This window comes from Dreissena polymorpha, chromosome 12 (genome assembly GCF_020536995.1).
Source record: "Dreissena polymorpha isolate Duluth1 chromosome 12, UMN_Dpol_1.0, whole genome shotgun sequence".
Lineage (NCBI taxonomy): Eukaryota > Metazoa > Mollusca > Bivalvia > Myida > Dreissenidae > Dreissena > Dreissena polymorpha.
Window position 1 is genome coordinate 28,067,214 of NC_068366.1, and position 21,921 is coordinate 28,089,134.

The following is a 21,921-nucleotide window of genomic DNA, read 5'->3' on the forward strand; positions in this document are numbered from 1 at the left end:
GTATTGCACGGGGATCTTGTTTTTGATTATTTTAAAAGGAAGGGTCAAGGTCAAGGTAGCTGAACTTAAAATAGGACTAAAAAAATGTTTTAAAAGTCGGTTTGATTTTTTATTGATTTTTCATCATTTGACGCATTTTAAAGTTTTAATAAGTTGTTTCTGAAAAAGATTTTTTTAAATCTATTAATAATAACCTACTGTCAGCTATCTTGGATGGATAGGACACAGTTTGTTTAAATAATACTTTTTATGTCCTAACTTGCCTCTATGCTTGTACCACTGCAGCTGTGAATGCATTTAAATGGCAGAATGATGGGCGAAGCACATGGCTCTCCCATTCAAGTGATAACCTGCCTCTATTCTTGTGCTATAAAAGCTTTGCATGCTTTTCAATGCTGTTCCTATTGAAGTGATAACCGGCCTCTATGCTTGTACTATGGTATGCGTTTCAATGCCACTGCTTGAAGTTCTGAATTATCTCTTAACTTGTACTACCATAGCTGTGACTGTTTAAATGCCACTTCTTTTAAGGTTATAAAGTCTCTATGCTTGTACTACCATAGCTGTAAATGTGTTAAAATGCCACTTCTATTAAGGTTATAAACACTCTCTATGCTTGTACTACCATAGCTGTGAATGTGTTTAAATGCCACTTCTATTAAGGTTATAAACTTTCTCTATGCTTGTACTACCATAGCTGTGAACTAGTCCATATAAACGGACTCCCAGAGCCTTTGATACTTTTGCTTTGGCGGCTCTGGCAGTCCATATGCACCCCTTCATAAACATGGGTGCAGTTCAGCGCAGCGAATCCCTGCGCTTCACTAAACAGAAGTCATTCGAGACAAATTGAGGAAAATAATGAATAAACTTCATAAACATGTTAAATTTACCTGAATGGCAACCTATGGATGTTATCCTTTGCATGCACCCTATAAAAACACGACGATGTTTCAACAAACTTTTCTCGCTGACATGTTTATGTTTAAATTTGAAACAGTGTATTCTGTTTCGAATACCACATGGTTATCGACTTAATAGGCTGGAGCACATAACCCGATGTGCAAAATATTGATGTACTGCGACCTAAGCAATATTGGGTCGATTTTCCAATATGGCGGATACAGCGTACGAAACAAAACCTTAGTCAATAAAATCAATTATTTGTTGCTTTAATGGTACAATTTGGATAAGTTTGTGGTTTAGATAGGTAAACTTTAATAAGTTCTTGCAGTTTCAGTGTTCCTTAATCATTGCATTGTTGATAACATTTTGCACCCATGGACAAGAGAGAGCACATTGCAACTCTAAGCTATATATATTGGGCTATAAAGCTTAGGGTTGAATTATTGCAACTAAGCTGTGAATGTGTTTAAATGCCACTTCTATTAAGGTTATAAAATCTCTATGCTTGTACTACCATAGCTGTGAATATGTTTTAATGCACCTTCTATTAAGGTTATAAACTTTCTCTATGCTTGTACTACCATAGCTGTGAATGTGTTCAAATGCCACTTCTATTAAGGTTATAAACTCTCTATGCGCTTACTACCATAGCTGTGAATGTGTTTCAATACCATTTTTATTAAGGTGCTAAACTCTATGCTTGTACCACTGCAGCTGGGTATGCGTTTCAATGTGTCAGTGACAGGGGAGTCTCGTGGCTACGTTGTTGAGGTGTTTGATGGCCACTTCCAGCTCCCTGACCTGGGACCGATTGGTTGGTAGCCTCCAAATGTTGGCGCTTTCAAGTTTAGTGGCCTAATTCATTTATTTATTTTATACTACATGTATTACATGTATTAACAATAATGTTGTTAAAACCATATTTTATGTTGGTGCTCTTCCAGCTTTATTGCAATATTCTTAATTAAATAAAAAATATAATTGTTAGGTATTACATGTACCATTTGTGGAAAATGTATGTAGATAGCTGCAGCTGTACAAGAGCATGGAGATATTTTCTTATTAACACAAGTCATATTTCTCATGTCATATTTGTTCGTGACTCAGGGGCTAATGGACTTGCCAACCCACGTGACTTCCTAACCCCAGTTGCCTGGTATGAGGACAGGGAGGTCCAAGGTTTTGAGGTCATCAGCAAGTATCAAGGACATCTGTTCAGGGCACTACAGGTATGTCTTAATAACCACAAATTATCACCTTCGTTAATATATGTTATGTGCCATTATAGTTATATTAGTTCAAATATAATTTAAAAAGAATATTTTTTATGTGTAGAAGCTTTATATTAAATGTGTTTAATGTAGTTTGTTTTGATGTGTATTTGTTTTAATGCTCCCCCAAAATTTATTTTGGGGGGAGCATATAGTCGCCGCTTCGTCTGTCAGTGTGTGCGTCTGTCTGTCCATCCGTGCACAATTTTTGTCTGGGCTATTTCTCAGCAACTTATGACTGGAATTCAATGAAACTTTATGGGACGCTTCACTACCAAGAGGAGATGTGCATATTATCAGCGGGTTCTGGTCGGATGATTTTCACAGAGTTATGGCCCTTTGAAATTTTCCATTAACTGTACATATAGTGCAATTCTTGTCCAGGCTATTTCTCAGCAACTAATGACTGGAATTCAATGAAACTTTATGGAAAGCTTCACTACCAAGAGGAGATGTGCATATTATCAGCGAGGTCTGGTCGGATGATTTTTCACAGTGTTATGGCCCTTTGAAATTTTCTATAAAAAATTATTTTCCCCCCCCAACTACTGTGCCCTCAAGACGTTTCCTTTTATCTGAATATATAGTGCAATATTGTGACAAAAAAAATTTGGGGAGCATCACCCGTCTCCGACGGTTTCTTGTTTATTGTAAACATGATTTTCTGAATTCAAATTTAAGAAGTTAATATCTCGTGTGATGTACAACAGTGTTGACTTTGGATGTTTTACATATACATGAAATGGTTGTTGTCTTGAAAGGCCCATGTAACCCAGATTATGTCAGGTGAGGCACATAATGACTCCACAGTAGATCAATGGAACAAATTAAAATTAAGTAAACTGTCTTTTGTTTACTAAAATATAAGTATTTGTTTGTATGATTCTTTCTTTGAGGACCATTCACCCTTCGATGTGGCTGCCTGGCATGGGAACTATTGCCCATACAAGTACAACCTGAAGAACTTTATGGTGATCAACGCAGTGGCATTTGATCATGCAGTGAGTCTGACACTTTATATACACACTGTCATTTGATCATGCAGAAAGTGTGACACTTTATAAACTTACTGCCCTTTGATCATGCAGTGAATGTGACACTATATAAGCACACTGTCCTTTGATCATGGCGTGAGTGTTACACTTTATAAGCACACTTTTTTGATCATGCAGTTAGTCTTGACATTTTATAAGCACTCTGGCCTTTTATTATGAAGTAAGTGTGACACTTTATAAACACTCTGTTTTTGATCGTGCAGTGAGTGTGACACTTAATAAGCACATTGCCTTTTGATCTTGCAAAAAGACTTTATAAACCCAGTTCTTTGATCATGCAGTAAGTTTGACACTTATAAACACTGTCCTTTGATCGTGCAGTAAGTGTGACACCTTATAAGCACACAGTCCTTTGATCATGCAGTGGGTGTGACACTTTATAAGCACTCTGTTGTTCGATCATGCAATAAGTTTGACACTTATAAACACAGTCATTTGATCATGCAATGAGTGTTACACTTTTTAAGCACGCTGTCCTTTGATCATGCAGAAGTCACTTATAAAAACATTGTCATTTTAACATGATATTATTGTGACACTTAATTAAAAAAGTTGTAATTTTATCTTAATTTTTGGATCCTTGATATAAACAATGTCATATGATCTTATTTAAAAAATGCAAGTGTTCCAGATTTGCTGCAGTGTAAAAAAATGTACATTTGTCATTTGCTCATAAAGGTTGTCTCTTGAATAGTAATCACTACGTTATTAAAGCTTTTTGTCTTATTGTAACACATGTATAAAAGGAAATAGTAGTTTGTACGTCACATTGATGCTAGCAATACCCTTTTTTTAAACCTGGGTAGCTGTCAGGTGTGTGATCCATGTTTCAGGACCCGTCCATCTTCACAGTGCTCACCTGTCAGTCCAACAAACCAGGGACCGCTATTCTAGACTTTGTCATTTTCCCTCCAAGATGGGGCGTTACTGACAAGACGTTCCGCCCACCATACTACCACAGTGAGTACTGAATAGAACTGAAATGAATTGTATTATTTGAGAGCAGTATTGTGTTTTCTTATTGCAAGGGCATTCTTTTGCAACATCATGTACAAATAGAATCAAGATAAATTTGCAATATTTGTTTTAAATTGTTAATTAAAGGCAATTAATGAAGATCAATAAGGGATGTTTAGTTGATATTTAATGCTACCATGTCCTCTGTATTCAAAGGTTGTGTTTTATCCACAGGAAACTGTATGAGTGAGTTCATGGGGCTGATACTTGGAAAGTATGAAGCCAAGGTAGGCATTTTTGACATACATTATTAGCTCGGCTGTTTTCGGAGAAAACCCGAGGTATTGTCATAGCCAGCTCGTTGAGTTGTGTCGTCCACATCGTGCTTAAACCTTTACATTTTGTCAAGGTTTTGAACATTGGCTCTAAAATCAAAGTGCTACAACTTTGAAACTTAGTATGAAGCTGCACCTTGATTATTAGTCCCCTATCGGTGAAACCGGAGAGGGACTTATGGTTTGCACTCCGTCTGTCAGTCAGTCTGTCAGTCAGTCTCAGTCACACTTTTCTGGATCCTGCGATAACTTTAAAACTTCTTAATATTTTTTCATGAAACTTTATGCATGGATAGATGGCAATATGGACATTATGCACGTCATTTCATTTTGGTTGCTATGGCAACAAATAGACTACAAATACTGCTGAAAATGGTGCTTTTCTGGATCCTGCAATAACTTTATAAGTTCTTAATTTTTTTTCATGAATCTTGAAACATGGATAGCTGGCAATATGGACATTATGCACGTCATTTTATTTTGTTCTTACATAAAAAATTCTCGTTGATATGGCAACAAATAGACTACAAATACTACTGAAAAGGGTGGTTTTCTGGATCCTGCGATAACTTTAAATTTTTTATTATTTTTTATGAAACTTTAAACATGGTTAGATGGCAATATGGACATTATGCACGTCATTTCATTTTTTTCCTACGTCAAATATTCTGGTTGCTATAGCAACAAATAGACTAGAAATACTGCTGAAAATTGTGTTTTTTTCTGGATCCTGCAATAACTTTAAAAGTTCTTCATATTTTTTCATGAAACTTGAAACATGGATAGATGGCAATATGGACATTATGCACCTCATTTCATTTTGTTCCTACGTCAAAAATTTTGTTTGCTGTGGCAACAAATAGACTAGAAATACTGCTGAAAATGGTGTTTTTTTCTGGATCCTGCGATAACTTTAAAAGTTCTTCATATTTTTTCCTGAAACTTGAAACATGGATAGATGGCAATATGGACATTATGCACATCATTTCATTTTGTTCCTACATCAAATATTCTGGTTGCTATGGCAACAAATTACAAAAAAAGAAAGAAAAAAATCTGAAAATAGTGGAGCAGGTAGGGGACATAAATTGCTTGGCAATAGTCTTGTTTCGGAATGCCACACTAGGTCAAAGGTCAAGGTCACTGTGACCTGAAAAAAATATTTTGACAAGCTTTCATTTATTCACAACTGCACCTGCAGCCGAGTGTGGCCCCCGTTATGCGGTGCTCTTGCATCTATCTTTGCATTTTATTAATGGATTTTGCAATAGATTTTAAACAGAAATAAATATGTCTAATTTAATGTTAAAAACTCTGCTTTGAGACTAATGTCAGAAGTTCATATTATTGTTATATTAACAGGGTTTGTCATCTGTATACATTGCTATAAGTGTATGATACTAAACATACGTGTGCTGGTGGTAACTGTGCTCTACTACTGTCAAGGAGGCGGGTTTCCAGCCTGGTGGCTGCACTCTACACAGCATGATGACACCTCATGGACCAGACGCCCAGTGCTTTGAAAAGGCTTCCAATGAGGACCTAACTCCAGTCAGAGTGGCAGACGGCACCATGGTACTGGATGGAAAACATTTGCCTCACAATGTGCAACAAAAGACTGTCCATTGACACTTGACTATCAACAATTTTTGTTTAACTTAAGTAGCAAAGTTTTAAATTAAAAAAGTAAAAATGCTAAAAATTCAGATTCATGTATGAGTCATCCAAGAGTTTCTATCTGACTTAGTTTGTTATCTTGTGTCAAGTGACATGCATTTATGTTTGGGTACTCAGAATTTCTTTATTACTGAGTGTTAAATCAATCGTCATTTACAGAAGTTCATGTTTGAGTCTTCACTGAGTTTCTATATGACTGAGTGTTATATTGCCTGTTACAGGCATTCATGCTTAAATCCTGACTGAGTTTCTATATGACTGAGTGTTATATCTATTGCCTGTTACTGGCATTCATGTTTGAGTCCTCACGGAGTTTCTATATAACTGAGTGTTATATATATTGCCTGTTATTGACATTTATGTTTGAGTCCTCACTGAGTTTCTATATGACTGAGTGTTATATTGCCTGTTACATGCATTCATATTTAAATCATGACTGAGTTTCTATATGACTGAGTGTTATATTTATTGACTTTTACAGGCATTCATGTTTAAGTCCTGACGGAGTTTCTATATGACTGAGTGTTATATCTATTGCCTGTTACTGGCATTCATGTTCGAGTCCTCACTGAGTTTCTATATGACTGTGTGTTATATCTATTGACTGTTACAGGCATTCATGTTTGAGTCCTGACTGACTTTCTATATGACTGAGTGTTATATCTGTAGCTTGTTACTGGCATTCATGTTTAAGTCCTGACTGAGTTTCTATATGACTGAGTGTTATATCTATTGCCTGTTACTGGCATTCATGTTCGAGTCCTCACTGAGTTTCTATATGACTGTGTGTTATATCTATTGACTGTTACAGGCATTCATGTTTGAGTCCTGACTGACTTTCTATATGACTGAGTGTTATATCTGTTGCCTGTTACTGGCATTCATGTTTAAGTCCTGACTAAGTTTCTATATGACTGAGTGTTATATCCATGGTCTGTTGCAAACATTAATGTTTAAGTCCTGACTGAGTTTCTATATGACTTGAGTGTTATATCTATCGACTGTTACAGGCATTCATGTTTAACTCCTGACTGAGTTTCTATATGACTGTGTGATATATTTATTGCCTGTTACAGGCATTCATGTTTAGGTCCTGACTGAGTTTCTATATGACTGAGTGTTATATCTATTGACTGTTACAGGAATTCATGTTTAAGTCCTGACTGAGTTTCTATATGACTGAGTGTTATATATATTGCCTGTTACTGGCATTCATGTTTAAGTCATGACTGAGTTTCTATATTACTGAGTGTTATATCTATCGACTGTTACAGGCATTCATGTTTAAGTCCTGACTGAGTTTCTATATGACTGTGTGATATATTTATTGCCTGTTATTGGCATTCATGTTTGAGTCCTCACTCAGTTTCTATATGAGTGAGTGTTATATCTATTGCCTGTTGCAGGAATCATGTTTAAGTCTGAGTGTTATGACTGTGTGTTATATCTATTGGCTGTTACTGGCATTCATGTTTGAGTCCTCACTGAGTTTCTATATGACTGAATGGTTATATCTATTGCCTGTCACAGGCATTAATGTTCAAGTCCTCACTCAGTTTCTATATGACTGAGTGTTATATCTATTGCCTGTTACTAACATTCATGTTTTAGATTTCACTGAGTTTCTATATTACTGAGAGTTATAAACTATCTCATTGCCTGTAACAGGCATTCATGATTGCGTCCTCACTGAGTTTCTATATGACTTAGTGTTATATCTATTGACTGTTACAGGCATTCATTTTTGAGTCCTCACTCAGTTGTAATATGACTGAGTGTAATATATATTGCCTGTTACAGGCATTTATGTTCAAGTCCTCACTGAGTTTGTATATGACTGAGTGTAATATCTATTGCCTGTTACTGGCATTCATGATTGAGTCCTCACTGAGTTTCTGTATGACTGAGTGTTATATCTATTGCCTGATACAGGCATTCATGTTTGAGTCCTGACTGAGTTTCTATTTGAATGAGTGTAATATTTATTGCCTGTTACAGGCATTCATGTTTGAGTCCTGACTGAGTTTCTATATGACTGAGTGTTATATATTGCCTGTTACAGGCATTCATGTTTGCGTCCTTGCTGAGTTTTTATATGACTGTGTGATATATTTATTGCCTGTTATTGGCATTCATGTTTAAGTTCTGACTGAGTTTCGATATGACTGAGTGTTATATCTATTGCCTGTTACAGGCATTCATGTTTAAGTCCTGACTGAGTTTCTATTTGACTGAGTGTTATATCTATTGGCTGTTACTGGCATTCATGTTTGAGTCCTCACTGAGTTTCTATATGACTGTGTGTTATATCTTTTGACTTTTACAGGCATTCATGTTTAAGTCCTGACTGAGTTTCTATATGACTGAGTGTTACATCTATTGCCTGTTACTGACATTCATGCTTGAGTCCTCATTGAGTTTCTATATTACTGAATGATATATCTATTGCCTGTAACTGGCATTCATGATTAAGTCCTGACTGAGTTTCTATATGACTGAGTGTTATATCTGTTGCCTGTTACTGGCATTCATGTTTAAGTCCTGACTAAGTTTCTATATGACTTAGTGTTATATCCATGGTATGTTGCAGGCATTAATGTTTAAGTCCTGACTGAGTTTCTACATGACTGAGTGTTATATCTATTGACTGTTTCAGGCATTCATGTTTAAGTCCGGACTGAGTTTCTATATGACTGTGTGATATATTTATTGCCTGTTATTGGCATTCATGTTTAAGTCCACAATAAGTTTCTATATGACTGAGTGTTATATCTATTGACTCTTACAGGCATTCATGTTTAAGTCCTGACTGAATTTCTATATGACTGAGTGTTACATTTATTGCCTGTTACAGGCATTCATGTTTAAGTCCTCACTGAGTTTCTATATGACCGAGTGTTATATATATTGCCTGTTGCAATCATTTGTGTTGAGTCCTCATTGACTCTCAGTATTATTGAGAGTTATATCCATGGTCTGTTGCAATCCTTCATGTTTGAGTCCTCACTGACTCACTATTATTGAGAGTTATATCCATGGTCTGTTGCAGGCATTTATGTTTGAGTCCTCACTGAGTTTCCGTGTGACAGAGTGGGCTAACAAGACAAAGGTTGATGAGGCCTACTACACTTGCTGGCAGCCGCTTGCTAAGCACTTCTCACTGACTGAACAGTCCCCCTTGGCCAAGACTGAAACAGGTGAGCTCCCTAGGGGACCTCTGAGGTTGTTAGCGATAAGGAATGAATGTTCTTAACCTTATGAAATGCTGGTATTTTGTCACTGCAAATAATAAAATGTTGAACTCAAACATCTGTTCCTAGCTCTCAGGGACAGTTAACGCTAAAAGTTCAAAGGTCAATAATGAGCAAGTGCTGGGTTATGAGATCAAAGGTCAATGTCACACTTAAATCATATGTTATATATGGGCAAAATACACTTGAATGAAACTGTAATAGTTAATTGGCGTTATTGAATTAGTTTGCCACAAATGATCCCAAATGTCTCTGATATTTACATTGATTTAAGTCATGATGCTCATTACAAATCATGCCTTTTGTGCGTGGTTTCAAGTTTAAGTCATGATGTTTATTACAAATCATGCCTTTTTTGATTGGTTTAAAGCTTCAAGAATTGTATTTCTTAAAAAATACTTCAGGATCTTTTCTTAACATACAGTGGATAATTTCAGACTCTCCCAAGAAGAAAAAACAGAAGATGTAAGCAGCTGCAAATAGCATGTGAGGCAACTGTTCTAGACAACAGCCTTAGCCTTGTGGACAGCCAGACACCTTAATTGCCTTATATAATTTGCTTGGCTTTTTAACACTAAATTAAGCAAACTTATGATGACTGATACTTAAACCCTTATGGCACCAAATTTCTATACAGAAATCCTTCCAAGCGCCAAATTAAGTACTGATTATTCTTAGAAATGTTACACCAGTAATAAAACACCTACAACTTCACATTTGTTAAAATTTTCTCAGTAGTTGTATAAAAAAAATACATATATTTTTTATTATATGAAATGTATTAAAAAAGCAAACATATACTAGCATGTTTTATATGGATATTGATTTCAAGACAATAAAAGTGGATGGTTACTAACCATGATTGGTTCAAAACAGTTTAGTCACTTAAGTTAAAGAATCGTTAACTCTTTCATCAGAAATGTTCAAAAGTCAATGTCCGGAATATAACATTGTCACTGTCATTCATTTAAATATCCACTTCCCCCACATTTCTTCAAAATTTTCATCTCTGAAAATTATTTGTGCAAAAAGCAGTCTGTAATTCTCTGTTTCATCTATAATATTTATTACACAACTTAACTATCATACTGGATTTCTGGTTATACAAAAATACCAAAACAAAGCCTTGTTTCAAAATAAATGTGGGGAAAGCTGGTGCCAAATGAATTAAAATAGCAAGATAGATGACAAAACAACCCTTTAATTGACTTCCCAGTATTATTGTATTGTATGTAAACAAATATATGTTAACTTATAAATGGATCTTGTCAGCATGTATTGCCTTATCTGAAGTATAGACCATAGATTTTAAAATATAATAGAAACCCATATTAGAAGCGTTACTTTTGCAGTCAAAGAATGAATGATCAAATTATAAGACTTTTTTTTAAGATCATGAACATTTACTTATCATGAAATACTGATCATTATATGAACACTGGTCTTTTTATTATATCATAATTATGTCTAGCATGATGAAACACATTGGTGTGCACAATCATTAAATAAAATACAGTAGGTAAATATTCAACATACCCGTTGTAAATTAAATATTATTTTCCATATTTATAATATGTTATACATTGAAGTTGTATGTGTTGTGGGTTTTATTTTTTTTATTGTTTTCAAACTATTGAATGCTTTTACTTATATACATGTAGATTGTATATATGTATGTGCCATTATTTTGTATAAACAGATAGTTATATCTGAATAAGCTTCAATTAATCTCAAACAATTAATTTCCCCAAAAGGCTCAATGTGTGTAAAGTGTATGTAGCATATTAATGAAGTACCATATATCTATAAATGTGATTGCTCAATTTGTATATATATGTCATAATTCTTGTCAAAATTAAATGTAGTTTTTATCTCCACTGGCCAGAGGCCAGCGGGGCTTATGTCATGGTCCTGTGTCTGTCGTGCGTGCGTGCGTCCGTGCGTGCGTTAACTTTTCCTTTAAACATCTTTTTCTCCTAAACCACAGGTCCAATTCTGATGAAATTTCTCAGGAATGTTCCTGGGGTGAACCTCTGGTATGTAGAGACATCTAATAGTCCTCTACCAAATTTGTTCAAATTATGCCCCTGGGGTCAAATTGACCCTGCCCCGGGGGTCACAAAATTGAAAATTTGCTTATATAAGGCCTATTTTGTGAAAACTTTCAAAATCTTGTCGTCCATAACCATTTGGCCTAGGGCTATCAAATTTGGTATGTAGAGACATCTAATAGTCCTCTACAAAAATTCTTCAAATTATGCCCCTGGGGTAAAATTTGACCCTGCCCCGGGGTCACAAAATTGAACATATGCTTATAAAGGGTATATTTTGTGCAAACTTTCAAAATTTTCTTGTCCATAACCATTGGGCCTAGGGCTATCAAATTTAGTATGTAGAGACATCTAACAGTCCTCTACCAAATTTCTTCAAATTATGCCCCTTAGGTCAAATTTGACCCTGCCCCGGGGGTCAAACAATTGAACATATGCTTATATAAGGTCTATTTTGTGCAAACTTTCAACATTTTCTCGTCCATAACCATTGGTCCTAGGGCTATCAAATTAGTATGTAGAGACATCTAATAGTCATCTACCAAATTTCTTCAAATTATGCCCCTGGGGAACATGTGCTTATATAAGGCCTATTGTGGTAAAACTTTTAAAATCTTTCTGTCCATAACCGTATGGTATAGGGCTACCAAATTTTGTATGTAGTGACATGTAATAGTTCTATTCTTAGTTTGTTCAAATTATGCCCCTGGGGTCAAATTTGAAACTGCCCCGGGGGTCACAAAATTGAATATATTCTTATAAGGGGCTTATTTTGTGAAAACTTTAAAAATCTACTTGTTAATTTGTTCAAATTATGCCCCAGGGGTCAAATTTGACCCTGCCCTCGGGGCCACAAATCGATTATATGCTTATATAGTGCCTATTTTGTGAAAACTTTAAAATCTTTTTGTCCTTAACCATAAGGCATAGGGCTTCCAAATTTGGTATGTAGTGACATCTTGTAGTCCTCTACCAAGTTTGTTCAAATTAAGCCCCTTGGGTCAAGTTTGACCCTGCCCCAAGGGTCACAAAATTAAACATATGCTTATATAAGGCCTATTTTGTGAAAACTTTAAAAATCTTCCTGTCCATAACTGTAGGGCATGGGCTACCAAATTTGGTATGTAGTGACATGTAATAGTTCTCTCCTTAGTTTGTTCAAATTATGCCCCTGGGGTCAAATTTGAAACTGCCCCGGGGGTCACAAAATTGAAAATATGCTTATAAAGGGCTTATTTTTTGAAAACTTTGAAAATCTACGTGTCCATAACCATTTGGCCTAGGGCTACCAAATTTGGTATGTAGTGACATCTTATAGTCCTCTACCAAGTTTGTTCAAATTATGCCTCTGGGGTCAAATTTGACCCTGCCCTTGGGGGTCACAAAATTGAACATACGCTTATATGGAGCCTATTTTGTGAAAACTTTCATGATCTTTTTGTCCATAACCATTGGGCTTAGGGCTATCAAATTTGGTATGTAGACACAGCTAATAGTCCTCTATCAAATTTGTTCAAATTTTATCCCTGGGTTCAAATTTGACCCTGCCATGGGGTCACAAAATTGAACATATTCTTATATAAGGCTTATTTTGTGAAATCTTTAAAAATCTTTTTGTCAAAACCATTCAGACTATGGCTACCAAATATGGTATGCAGTAACATCTTATAGTCCTCCACCAAGTATGTTCAAATTATTACCTTTGGATCAAATTTGACCCTGACCCGCGGGTCACAAAATTGAACATTATATAAGCTTATATCTTGCTTATTTTGTGAAAACTTTAAAAATATTCTTGTCCTTAACTCTAGGACCTAGGGCTACCACATTTATTATGTAATGAGATATAGTAGTCCTCTACAAAATTTGCTCAATGTATGCCCCTGGGGTTAAATTTGACCCAGCCCAGGGGGTCACAAAAGTGTACATATGCTTAATTAGGGCCTATATTTAAGTATTTGCACATGCAGAGAAAAAATTTGTTCAGCCTTTTTTCAGCAGTCGAGCGATACAGGGCCATCATGGCCCTCTTGTTTTAGACATACCTGATTATAAATTCTTACACATAATTATGTTTGTGTATTTAAGATATAGGAACAAGAGAATGGTTTTGCTAAATAACAAATGGTTGACCTTGCACTGAGGTTTGTGATGTCATGACAGTAGTGTGGACATGGTTGAGGTGTATACATCCAGTTCTTTCTGCATAAATGAGGACGAGACTAGTCATTATTATTTGTTTAAAAATTGGGATTGCACCTAGTGCATGTTTATATGGTGAAACTTTTTTTTAAATATTAATATATGTACATGTATTGCTGCTTTAATAATCCAGCTATTATTATGCTGTAACGCTTTGAAAAGTTTCATTATCTGACAAGTTAAGAGTGAAACGCCTTCATTCATTTAAGCGAATGTTGGCATATAAACGACCTTAGAATGTACATAACAGTCTTATGTTCAGTGTCTTATTACAGTACTGAAATACATTTATCTGACAAATGTAATCCACGAAGATGCACACACTGCAATACTATTAACATATATTTAAATTTCAATAGTAGTGTTAATGGTTTATCTCCTTGATTTACACTATGATATTGAACTTTGCAGAATGTAATATATCTTATTACATGCAAAAATTGAAAAACTCATAAAAATGTATCCCGCAGAATGAATAGCCATAGATTTGATATCAAGAACTGTTCAATAAATCGTAGTTCACATGTTTCTACTTATTTTGGATCTATGTTCTCACAATGATTGCACTTAATCTGATTTAATTTTGTACCTAATGATGTTGTTGAAAACAATCTAGACCGTTTATGCAAAGAAACCTTTTGGATACATAAATTAACAAGATATGTGTTTGTCAGAAACACTATGTCCCCTTTTGCGCCGCTTTGAAGCTATATATTTGACCTTTGACCTTGAAGGATGACCTTGACCTTTCACCACTCAAAATGTGCAGCTCCATGAGATACATATGCATGCCAAATATCAAGTTGCTATCTTCAATATTGCAAAAGTTATTGCAAATGTTAAAGTTGGCGCAAACCAACCAACCAACAGACAGGGCAAAAACAATATGTCCCCAACTAGAGTGGTGGGGGACATTAAAACTATTATCTTAACGGTCTTAATAATATACTGCTTTATCACATATTGAACATAGGCATAGTTCACATGTACATTTGAGCTTTGCTGATTGCTATGTTTTTAGCTCACCTGAGCACAACGTGCTCACCATATGGTGAGCTTTTGTGATCGCCTTTTGTCCGTCGTGCGTCGTCAACATCTTGCCTTATGAACACTCTAGAGACCACATTTATTTCTGATCTTCATGTAATTTGGTCAGAACTTTTGTCCCATTGATACCCTGACTGAGTTCGAAACTGGGTCATGCTGGGTCAAAAACTAGGTCACTAGGTCAAAAAAAAACAACACTGTAGAAGTCTCATTTGATGCCCAATCCTTATGTAACTTTGTCAAAATGTTTGTCTAAATGATATGTTTGTTGAGTTCAAAAATGGTTCCGGTCCGTTGAAAAACATGGCCGCCAGGGGGCAGGGCAGTATTCCTTGAATGGCTATAAAGAAACCTTGTGAACACTCTAGAAGTCACAATTTTTGCCTAATCATCATGAAACTTGGTCAAAAATTGATTTCATTGATATCTCTGACGAGTTCGAAAATGGTCCAGATTGAAGAAAAAACATGGCCGCCAGGGAGCAGGGCAGTTTTCCTTATATTGCTATAGTAAAACCTTGTTAACACTCTAAAGGCCACATTTATTGTCCAATCTTCATGAAACTTGGTCAGAAGATTGGTCTTAATGATATCTTGGATGACTTCGAAAATGGTTACGTTTGCTTGAAAAACATGGCTGCCAAGGGCCGGGGCATTTTTCCGTATATGGCTAAATAATGCTATAGTAAAACCTTGTGAAAACTCTAGAGGCCACATTTATAGTCCAATCTTCATGAAATTTGTTGAGAAGATTGGTCTCAATGATATCTTGGATGAGTTTGAAAATGGTTACGTTTGCTTGAAAAACATGGCTGCCAAGGGGCGGGGCATTTTTCCTTATATGGCTATATATGGCTATAGTAAAATCTTGTTAACACTCTAGAGTCCACATTTATTGTCCGATCTTCATGAAACTTGGTCAGAAGATTCATTCCAATAATATCTTGGACAAGTTAAAAATGATGCCCGTTGGTTGAAAAACATGGCCGCCAGGGGGCGGGGCATTTTTCCTTATATGGCTATAGTAAAACCTTGTTAACACTCTAGAGGCCACATTTATTTTCCGATCTTCATGAAACTTGGTCAGAAGATTTGTCCTAATGATATCTTGGATGAGTTTGAAAATGGTTTCGGTTGCTGAAAAAACATGGCCACCAGGGGGCGGGGCATTTTTCCTAATATGGCTATATATCATGCTTTTGTAAAACCTTGTTAACACTCTTGAGTCCGATTTATTGTCCGATCATCATGAAACTTGGTCAGATGATTTGTCCCAATGATATCTTGGATGAGTTCGAAAATGGTTCCGGTTGGTGGAAAAACATGGCCGCCAAGGGGGCGTGGCATTTTTCCTTATATAGCTATAGTTAAACCTTGTTAACACTCTAGAAGCCGTATTTATTGTACGTTCATCATGAAACTTTGTCAGAAGATTTGCCCCAATGATATTTTGGACAAGTTCGAAAATGGGCTGGTGTTTAAACACTGATCAATCTTTGTTCATTGTCATATTATGTGTTTAATAATTATGTGTGATATATATTTTCCGCCAAACTACATACAAACGTTAATGTATGACGTTGATGTCATTCCTGTTGTTGTTTTACATTCACAATACTAATGGAGGCTATTGCCGAAACATGTTTAGTATTTAAAAAAATAAACAAAAGTAACGTGTTTGTACGGATTATTTTATTTTATGTTATTGCTGCAAATGTAATTTTTGATTTAAAATGTAACTGTGTGTTCATATTTAATTTACGTGTTAAAGTCTAATAAACTATTTAATCCAGTTTGTTCACTGTGTTTGTGCTTAATTAATGATAATATCGTAAACATTATGACCCGTATTCTAGACATGCATATGACTCATGGAGTTTAAAAAAGTACTTTATCAATTTCAATTTGAACCAACTGTGAAAACTGGTGTTCAACACTAATTGACATGAGATACTAACACAATGACATCAATGAACTATAAGATTTAATAATATTTCGCAAACAATACCACTCTAAAATAAGTTGAAAATAATGGATATATATAATCCTTTAACTGTTAATCACAATTATACTTGCACACAATTAGCTCGCTGTCCTGTTTTTCAAGTATCCTTAGTGTCAACCCATCGCTCTATTGACAGCTGGTCGTGTCTTAAACTCATGTTTACATAAGAAATAATATTTTTAGTGTGAATGTTAGCTCACACTAATGTTACAGAGCAAGTTTTGTAAATCAGTATGCGCTTAACTGCTTAACTACGCTATGGAAATACAACCACTGCCTGTTGCAGTAAAATTATGCAGACGACAAATGCTAGGAGTGTCTGCTAGAAAAGATAACCACCACATCTGCCTGTTTATAGTTCACCACTGGTACACTGCAGTGGGTGTATATGACTAATAGTGTTTAACAACTTGTAAGACGACTGGCCATGCAGTCTAGTGTTTATCATTTAAATCTGTACATACTGGCTGCTTTCAGGGAAAACGGGGCTTAATGCATATCAAATAAGATTAGCCTGTGCACACTGATAAGCCTGTGCAATGCGCACAAGCTAATCAAGGACATTTCTGATTTTATAATGTTTTTCGTTTAAAGAGAGTCTCTGGAACTGGGTTGCGACATTTCTGATTTTATAATGTTTTTCGTTTAAAGAGAGTCTCTGGTACTAGGATGACAATTAATGCATTAAGCCCTGTTTTCCAAAAATGAAGCTTAGATTATATTTTTCGGCGTAAGCTGTATTAAGCCAGCTTTTCACCTTACCTGACCTTTGTAAGTGTCCAATAAAATTCAAATAAAATTTCCCGCGGCTAGGTACGAATGAATACACTTCATTTATTCCATTGGCTGATTTGAGTATACCACCAGAACATTGGAAACATATACGCGTCTTTGTAACACTGTTTTACTGCATGAAACAATTTTATCTCTAATGAAAAGGCTTAATAGATGGAACAGTTTTACACTCAATTCTCGACATCAATACAGTTTGTGCGTGCACCTTTTATTTTCAGAGGATTGCCATGGCAAAAGCTTTTATACTTAAAGGCTGTGTTCTCATATTTAGTACTTACTTCCATATTCCTGTCAACATGTTAACATGTAAAAGTATAAAGAGCAGTTGAAGCGAGGCCTCACTTTAATGCATTGCATTTCAACCCGTGAGATATCGGGTCAATTCGCGGTTAGTGTGTGTGGATGTCAGAGTTTATATACAGGTCATCACCGGAGTTCGCGGCCAGTAAAATAATCGTTATATATTAAAGACGCTATCCGTGAACTAGGTGACCAGGAATTTTCTCTAGACAAGAAATATGTTAAATGAAGATATTCAGCAATATAATTATGGTATGTCAATAATAGATTCTTAATGTGTTTTCAACAATACAATGATAAATATTATTTTTGATTAATTTAACAATAATTATTCCACCATATTGTAATGTATTAAGCATGAGCGCGATGATTCTCGATACTGTTAATAATCGAATCAAATAGCAATGCCCGACAAACCACTTAAACAGGTTTGTTCGAAGAACGCGCCTATAAATACGGATACTTCGCGTGTGGCCGGTTGACTCATATGTTTTAATTACACTTCCATTCTTCTTTTGGTTTTGTGTTTTGTATCTATAGGTTTATGACCAGCAATATGTAATAATGTAAAATAAGCCGCGAAAACCCCGTGTAACATCCCGCACTGCGTGTGATGCAGCTAAGAACTGCACAGAAAAAGACATTCGCTATCATTGATCTCATTCATTGAACTATCAACGCCGTATATCTTTTTTAAAGATAGTTCTTGTTATTAATGATTTAAAAACAAACCACATCTGGACCAGTGCTTTAAGACACACTATCATTTTGAATGTGTTGTGTTCATTTAAAACTTGCAATATAAAAAGCTATAACATAATTTTTAAAACAGAGTTGCGTCTAAACGTATACAACAGCGAACACCTACAGTGCCTTCAGCGCTTTGGTTATATCATGGTTTGTTGTCGAATAACCATAACCCACAGTAAGGAGTATAAATGCGTAGGAATTAAATCACGAGTGCAAACCATCATCGAACATTATTATTTCGATTCTAACACGATTCTGATTGATTTGGTTCAAGCTTTTGGACATAAACTACATTTTTCAATACTCCGCCCTTCGTAGCACAAAGTTCACTATCTAGTGACTTCATTGAATTTTATCCCATTTTCACCGCGACATTGACGGTATAACACGTTGTGGGATATACTTGCTTGTATTCAACACTGTGGAATATACCTGTCGCGTGCACGGACTACTTTTTAAATGACGTCATGCGATATGCGCTAAAATTAGGTCGATATTGTTTGGTTCATTGATCGAATTTTAAGGTCACCCATTAGAAGAAAATGTGCATATTTTGCAGAAAAACATATATCTGACATATTCACCAAAAGAAATGTTGAAATAAAATATGAAATTACACGATTTTTGTTTTGTTATTTTTTTATTTATAACAAAGTCGACAAAACTTAAGCTTAAAAATTATTCGACCTTCAACCTTTAAAACTAGTCATATGACATAATTTTTCGCCATCCGTATAATGAATCAGCTGATTGATGGCGTCATAAAATGACATATTATTGCGTCATTTTCCCCATTTTTTTGACGATTTATTATAAACGCGACTTATTTCACATTTTTTCTACATGTACTGTATGTCGACATATCTGAATTGTCAATTGATCACATTTTCCTTATTTCGTGTAATGTGCATTGTTTATAACCAAAGCATATACTTTTGACATTTAACTTAAATATTAAGAATGTACAACAAGCCATACACATATCGCACAGTTCATGAATAATCTGCTATGTTTGCTTTCCTATTTAATTCACGTTAGGCATAGAGCTGTGTAAAGTATAAGATGGTAAAAATAGCACCACACTGGAATTGGGAACGTCCCATTTTGTACACGGGTATTTTCTACTTATTTATCTGTTGTGTACTGGAATGTTTGCCATTCTTTGTGTATTTATATATTAAATTATTTTCTCGTACAATAAGGGCATTTACCATAGATAAATAAAACATTGTGCAAGTTTAAACATAATTATGTTTGTATGCAGAAATCTGCAAATGCAACCGAGTTTACCAACGGCTATTATTAGATAAACTGCTCCGGTTCATTTGAACAGCAGTAATGTAGAGTACATGACGTAGCGTGTGACGAAGAAGAAAGTTTATCGCGTTCATAAACTCATTTGAATAAAGTGATAGAATGGCATAAGGGTCTTTATTTAACTATGCTAAAATAATTATTAAAGACCCTAGATGCAAAATCGTCAGTTATTGTGTTAAATGGATTATTAGATGGATTTTAAAGGATAATTAAAGGTAAGATACTAGTTCTTCCGTGTTTTGATTTTTGTTTGTACTTTTGTCGTTCCCTGTTCTCGGGGAAATGATTTTAACATGGGCGCCATTGATGCATCGGATCACACACGGCATACCCATAACATTATATAAAAAACACGTTCTGCGCGTCCTTAAATTCGTCGTCCGAAGTCGGAAAACGTATTGCCCTGTATATTTTGTCAAATAAAGTGTCAGTCGCTGCAATTGTCTGTTTACTCGTCAAAATTGTCAAGGTCTTCGATAGCTAAAGAAACTTCAGCGTACAGTTTATTTAGTATTGAAAGACCTGTACAAAGTCGCGCCAGTCAAAAATCATAAAAAGCGACATTTAAAGTTATGGTAGCCAGAACTAGGTCGTCGATGGTGTACATGTATGTTGACATCGACAGCATTTTGTCAGGAGCAATCGCCGCCATATTGGATTTGATCATTTTCTTTCGAAAATAAAATGAATTATAGTAAAGTAAAATCTTCTTTTCGCGGTCGTAATGTGTTAAAATTCGCATACTGCGTAAAATTGAATGTAGGCATATGGTGATATTTTTTACTTGTTTTACAGTTTGTGTGTGAATTTTTTAAAGACTATTTTGCGTACCAGAACAAATACATGTATATCACTACGCATGGCTACATTTGTTAGATTTTAAGCGCTTTTATGACTGAATTAAAATTATTGTTAAGGTTATTAGATCTATTTATGTTAAATGTCACGTTGAAAAAATCAAATGGGATAAATAGAATACTAGGATTAGCGTTGAATACAGAGAAGTTTATGTTGCTCGGCTCGAACACCGAAAGCGCTCGCCAAGGCTCGCGCTTCCGGCGTTCTAAGCCTCGCAACATAAGCTTCTCTGTATTCAACGCTAACCTATTATTCTCTATGTACAAACATATGACGTCGTTTTCATTCATAAATATTTTGCAAATGACGTCACTTTCATTGAGAAACAAAAATCGTTGAAACTAAATGACGTCTCGTTCATTGATGGTACTGAAAAGCTGACATGCTATAAATGTTTTCTTAATTACGTTTCCCAACAAATAACATTCTTTGATGGGTGATAAGTTGGTACCTTTTTCCTAGTTCCTTATTCGAATAAGGAATAAGGAACAGTTCCTTATTCCTTATTCGAATAAGGTTCTATGAAAAAGGAACCAACTTAACATCCATTATTAATTCATGATTGCTATATAAAACGCTCGGAAGCATTATGAAACACACCACTAAGTGCATAATACTACCTATGTGTAAATAGTATTACTTTTTTACACAAACTTGCAATAAGTAGTTTTTAAGTCCACTTGTAAATAATTAACAGAAGTAATTCATCTTTTAAAAACTATCCATGTTAATAGTCTACATTAAACAATGTCACTCCTTTTATTAACGTGATCCGTACACGTTCCAGCTTTAAATTTATATTGATTTAATTGTACGTACAATCTTTCAAAATTGAATTTCTCAGTAATGAGTTAAGATTTTTATTTAAAATTTCACATGTGATAATTTGAGTACCGGGGTAAATTTTGTGCAAGATTACGATAAATCATTCGTCCGTGACAAACGGGCGCTTTTGCAATTGGGTTAGGTGTGGTTCCATCTTTGAGTACGTAAAAAATGGTGAAACGCGATATGATTCTAACTTTATTTCAATTTCTTCATATAAGGTGGATTGATACACCAGGAAAACATAAAATTAATTTTAAATTGAATATGTCTCGTATGAAATTTCAGGAGCGCAACGCGCGATCAGCATGATTTAATTT

The 21,921-nt window shown here is 35.2% G+C and overlaps 1 protein-coding gene across 2 annotated transcripts in view; it reads left to right on the top strand.

Moving 5' to 3' along the window:
* LOC127854260 (homogentisate 1,2-dioxygenase-like) overlaps window positions 1-12,296 on the top strand; it is a 34,419-nt gene extending 22,123 nt beyond the window's left edge. For both annotated transcript variants that reach the window (XM_052389289.1, XM_052389290.1), the window contains exons 9-16: window positions 1,621-1,720; window positions 2,014-2,135; window positions 3,074-3,178; window positions 4,066-4,192; window positions 4,424-4,476; window positions 5,971-6,099; window positions 9,251-9,398; window positions 9,890-12,296. In XM_052389289.1, the coding sequence (XP_052245249.1) occupies window positions 1,621-1,720; window positions 2,014-2,135; window positions 3,074-3,178; window positions 4,066-4,192; window positions 4,424-4,476; window positions 5,971-6,099; window positions 9,251-9,398; window positions 9,890-9,921 (816 nt within the window). In that variant the 3' untranslated portion in view covers window positions 9,922-12,296. The remainder of the gene's footprint in view (window positions 1-1,620; window positions 1,721-2,013; window positions 2,136-3,073; window positions 3,179-4,065; window positions 4,193-4,423; window positions 4,477-5,970; window positions 6,100-9,250; window positions 9,399-9,889) is intronic.
* Window positions 12,297-21,921: the final 9,625 nt, after the last annotated feature.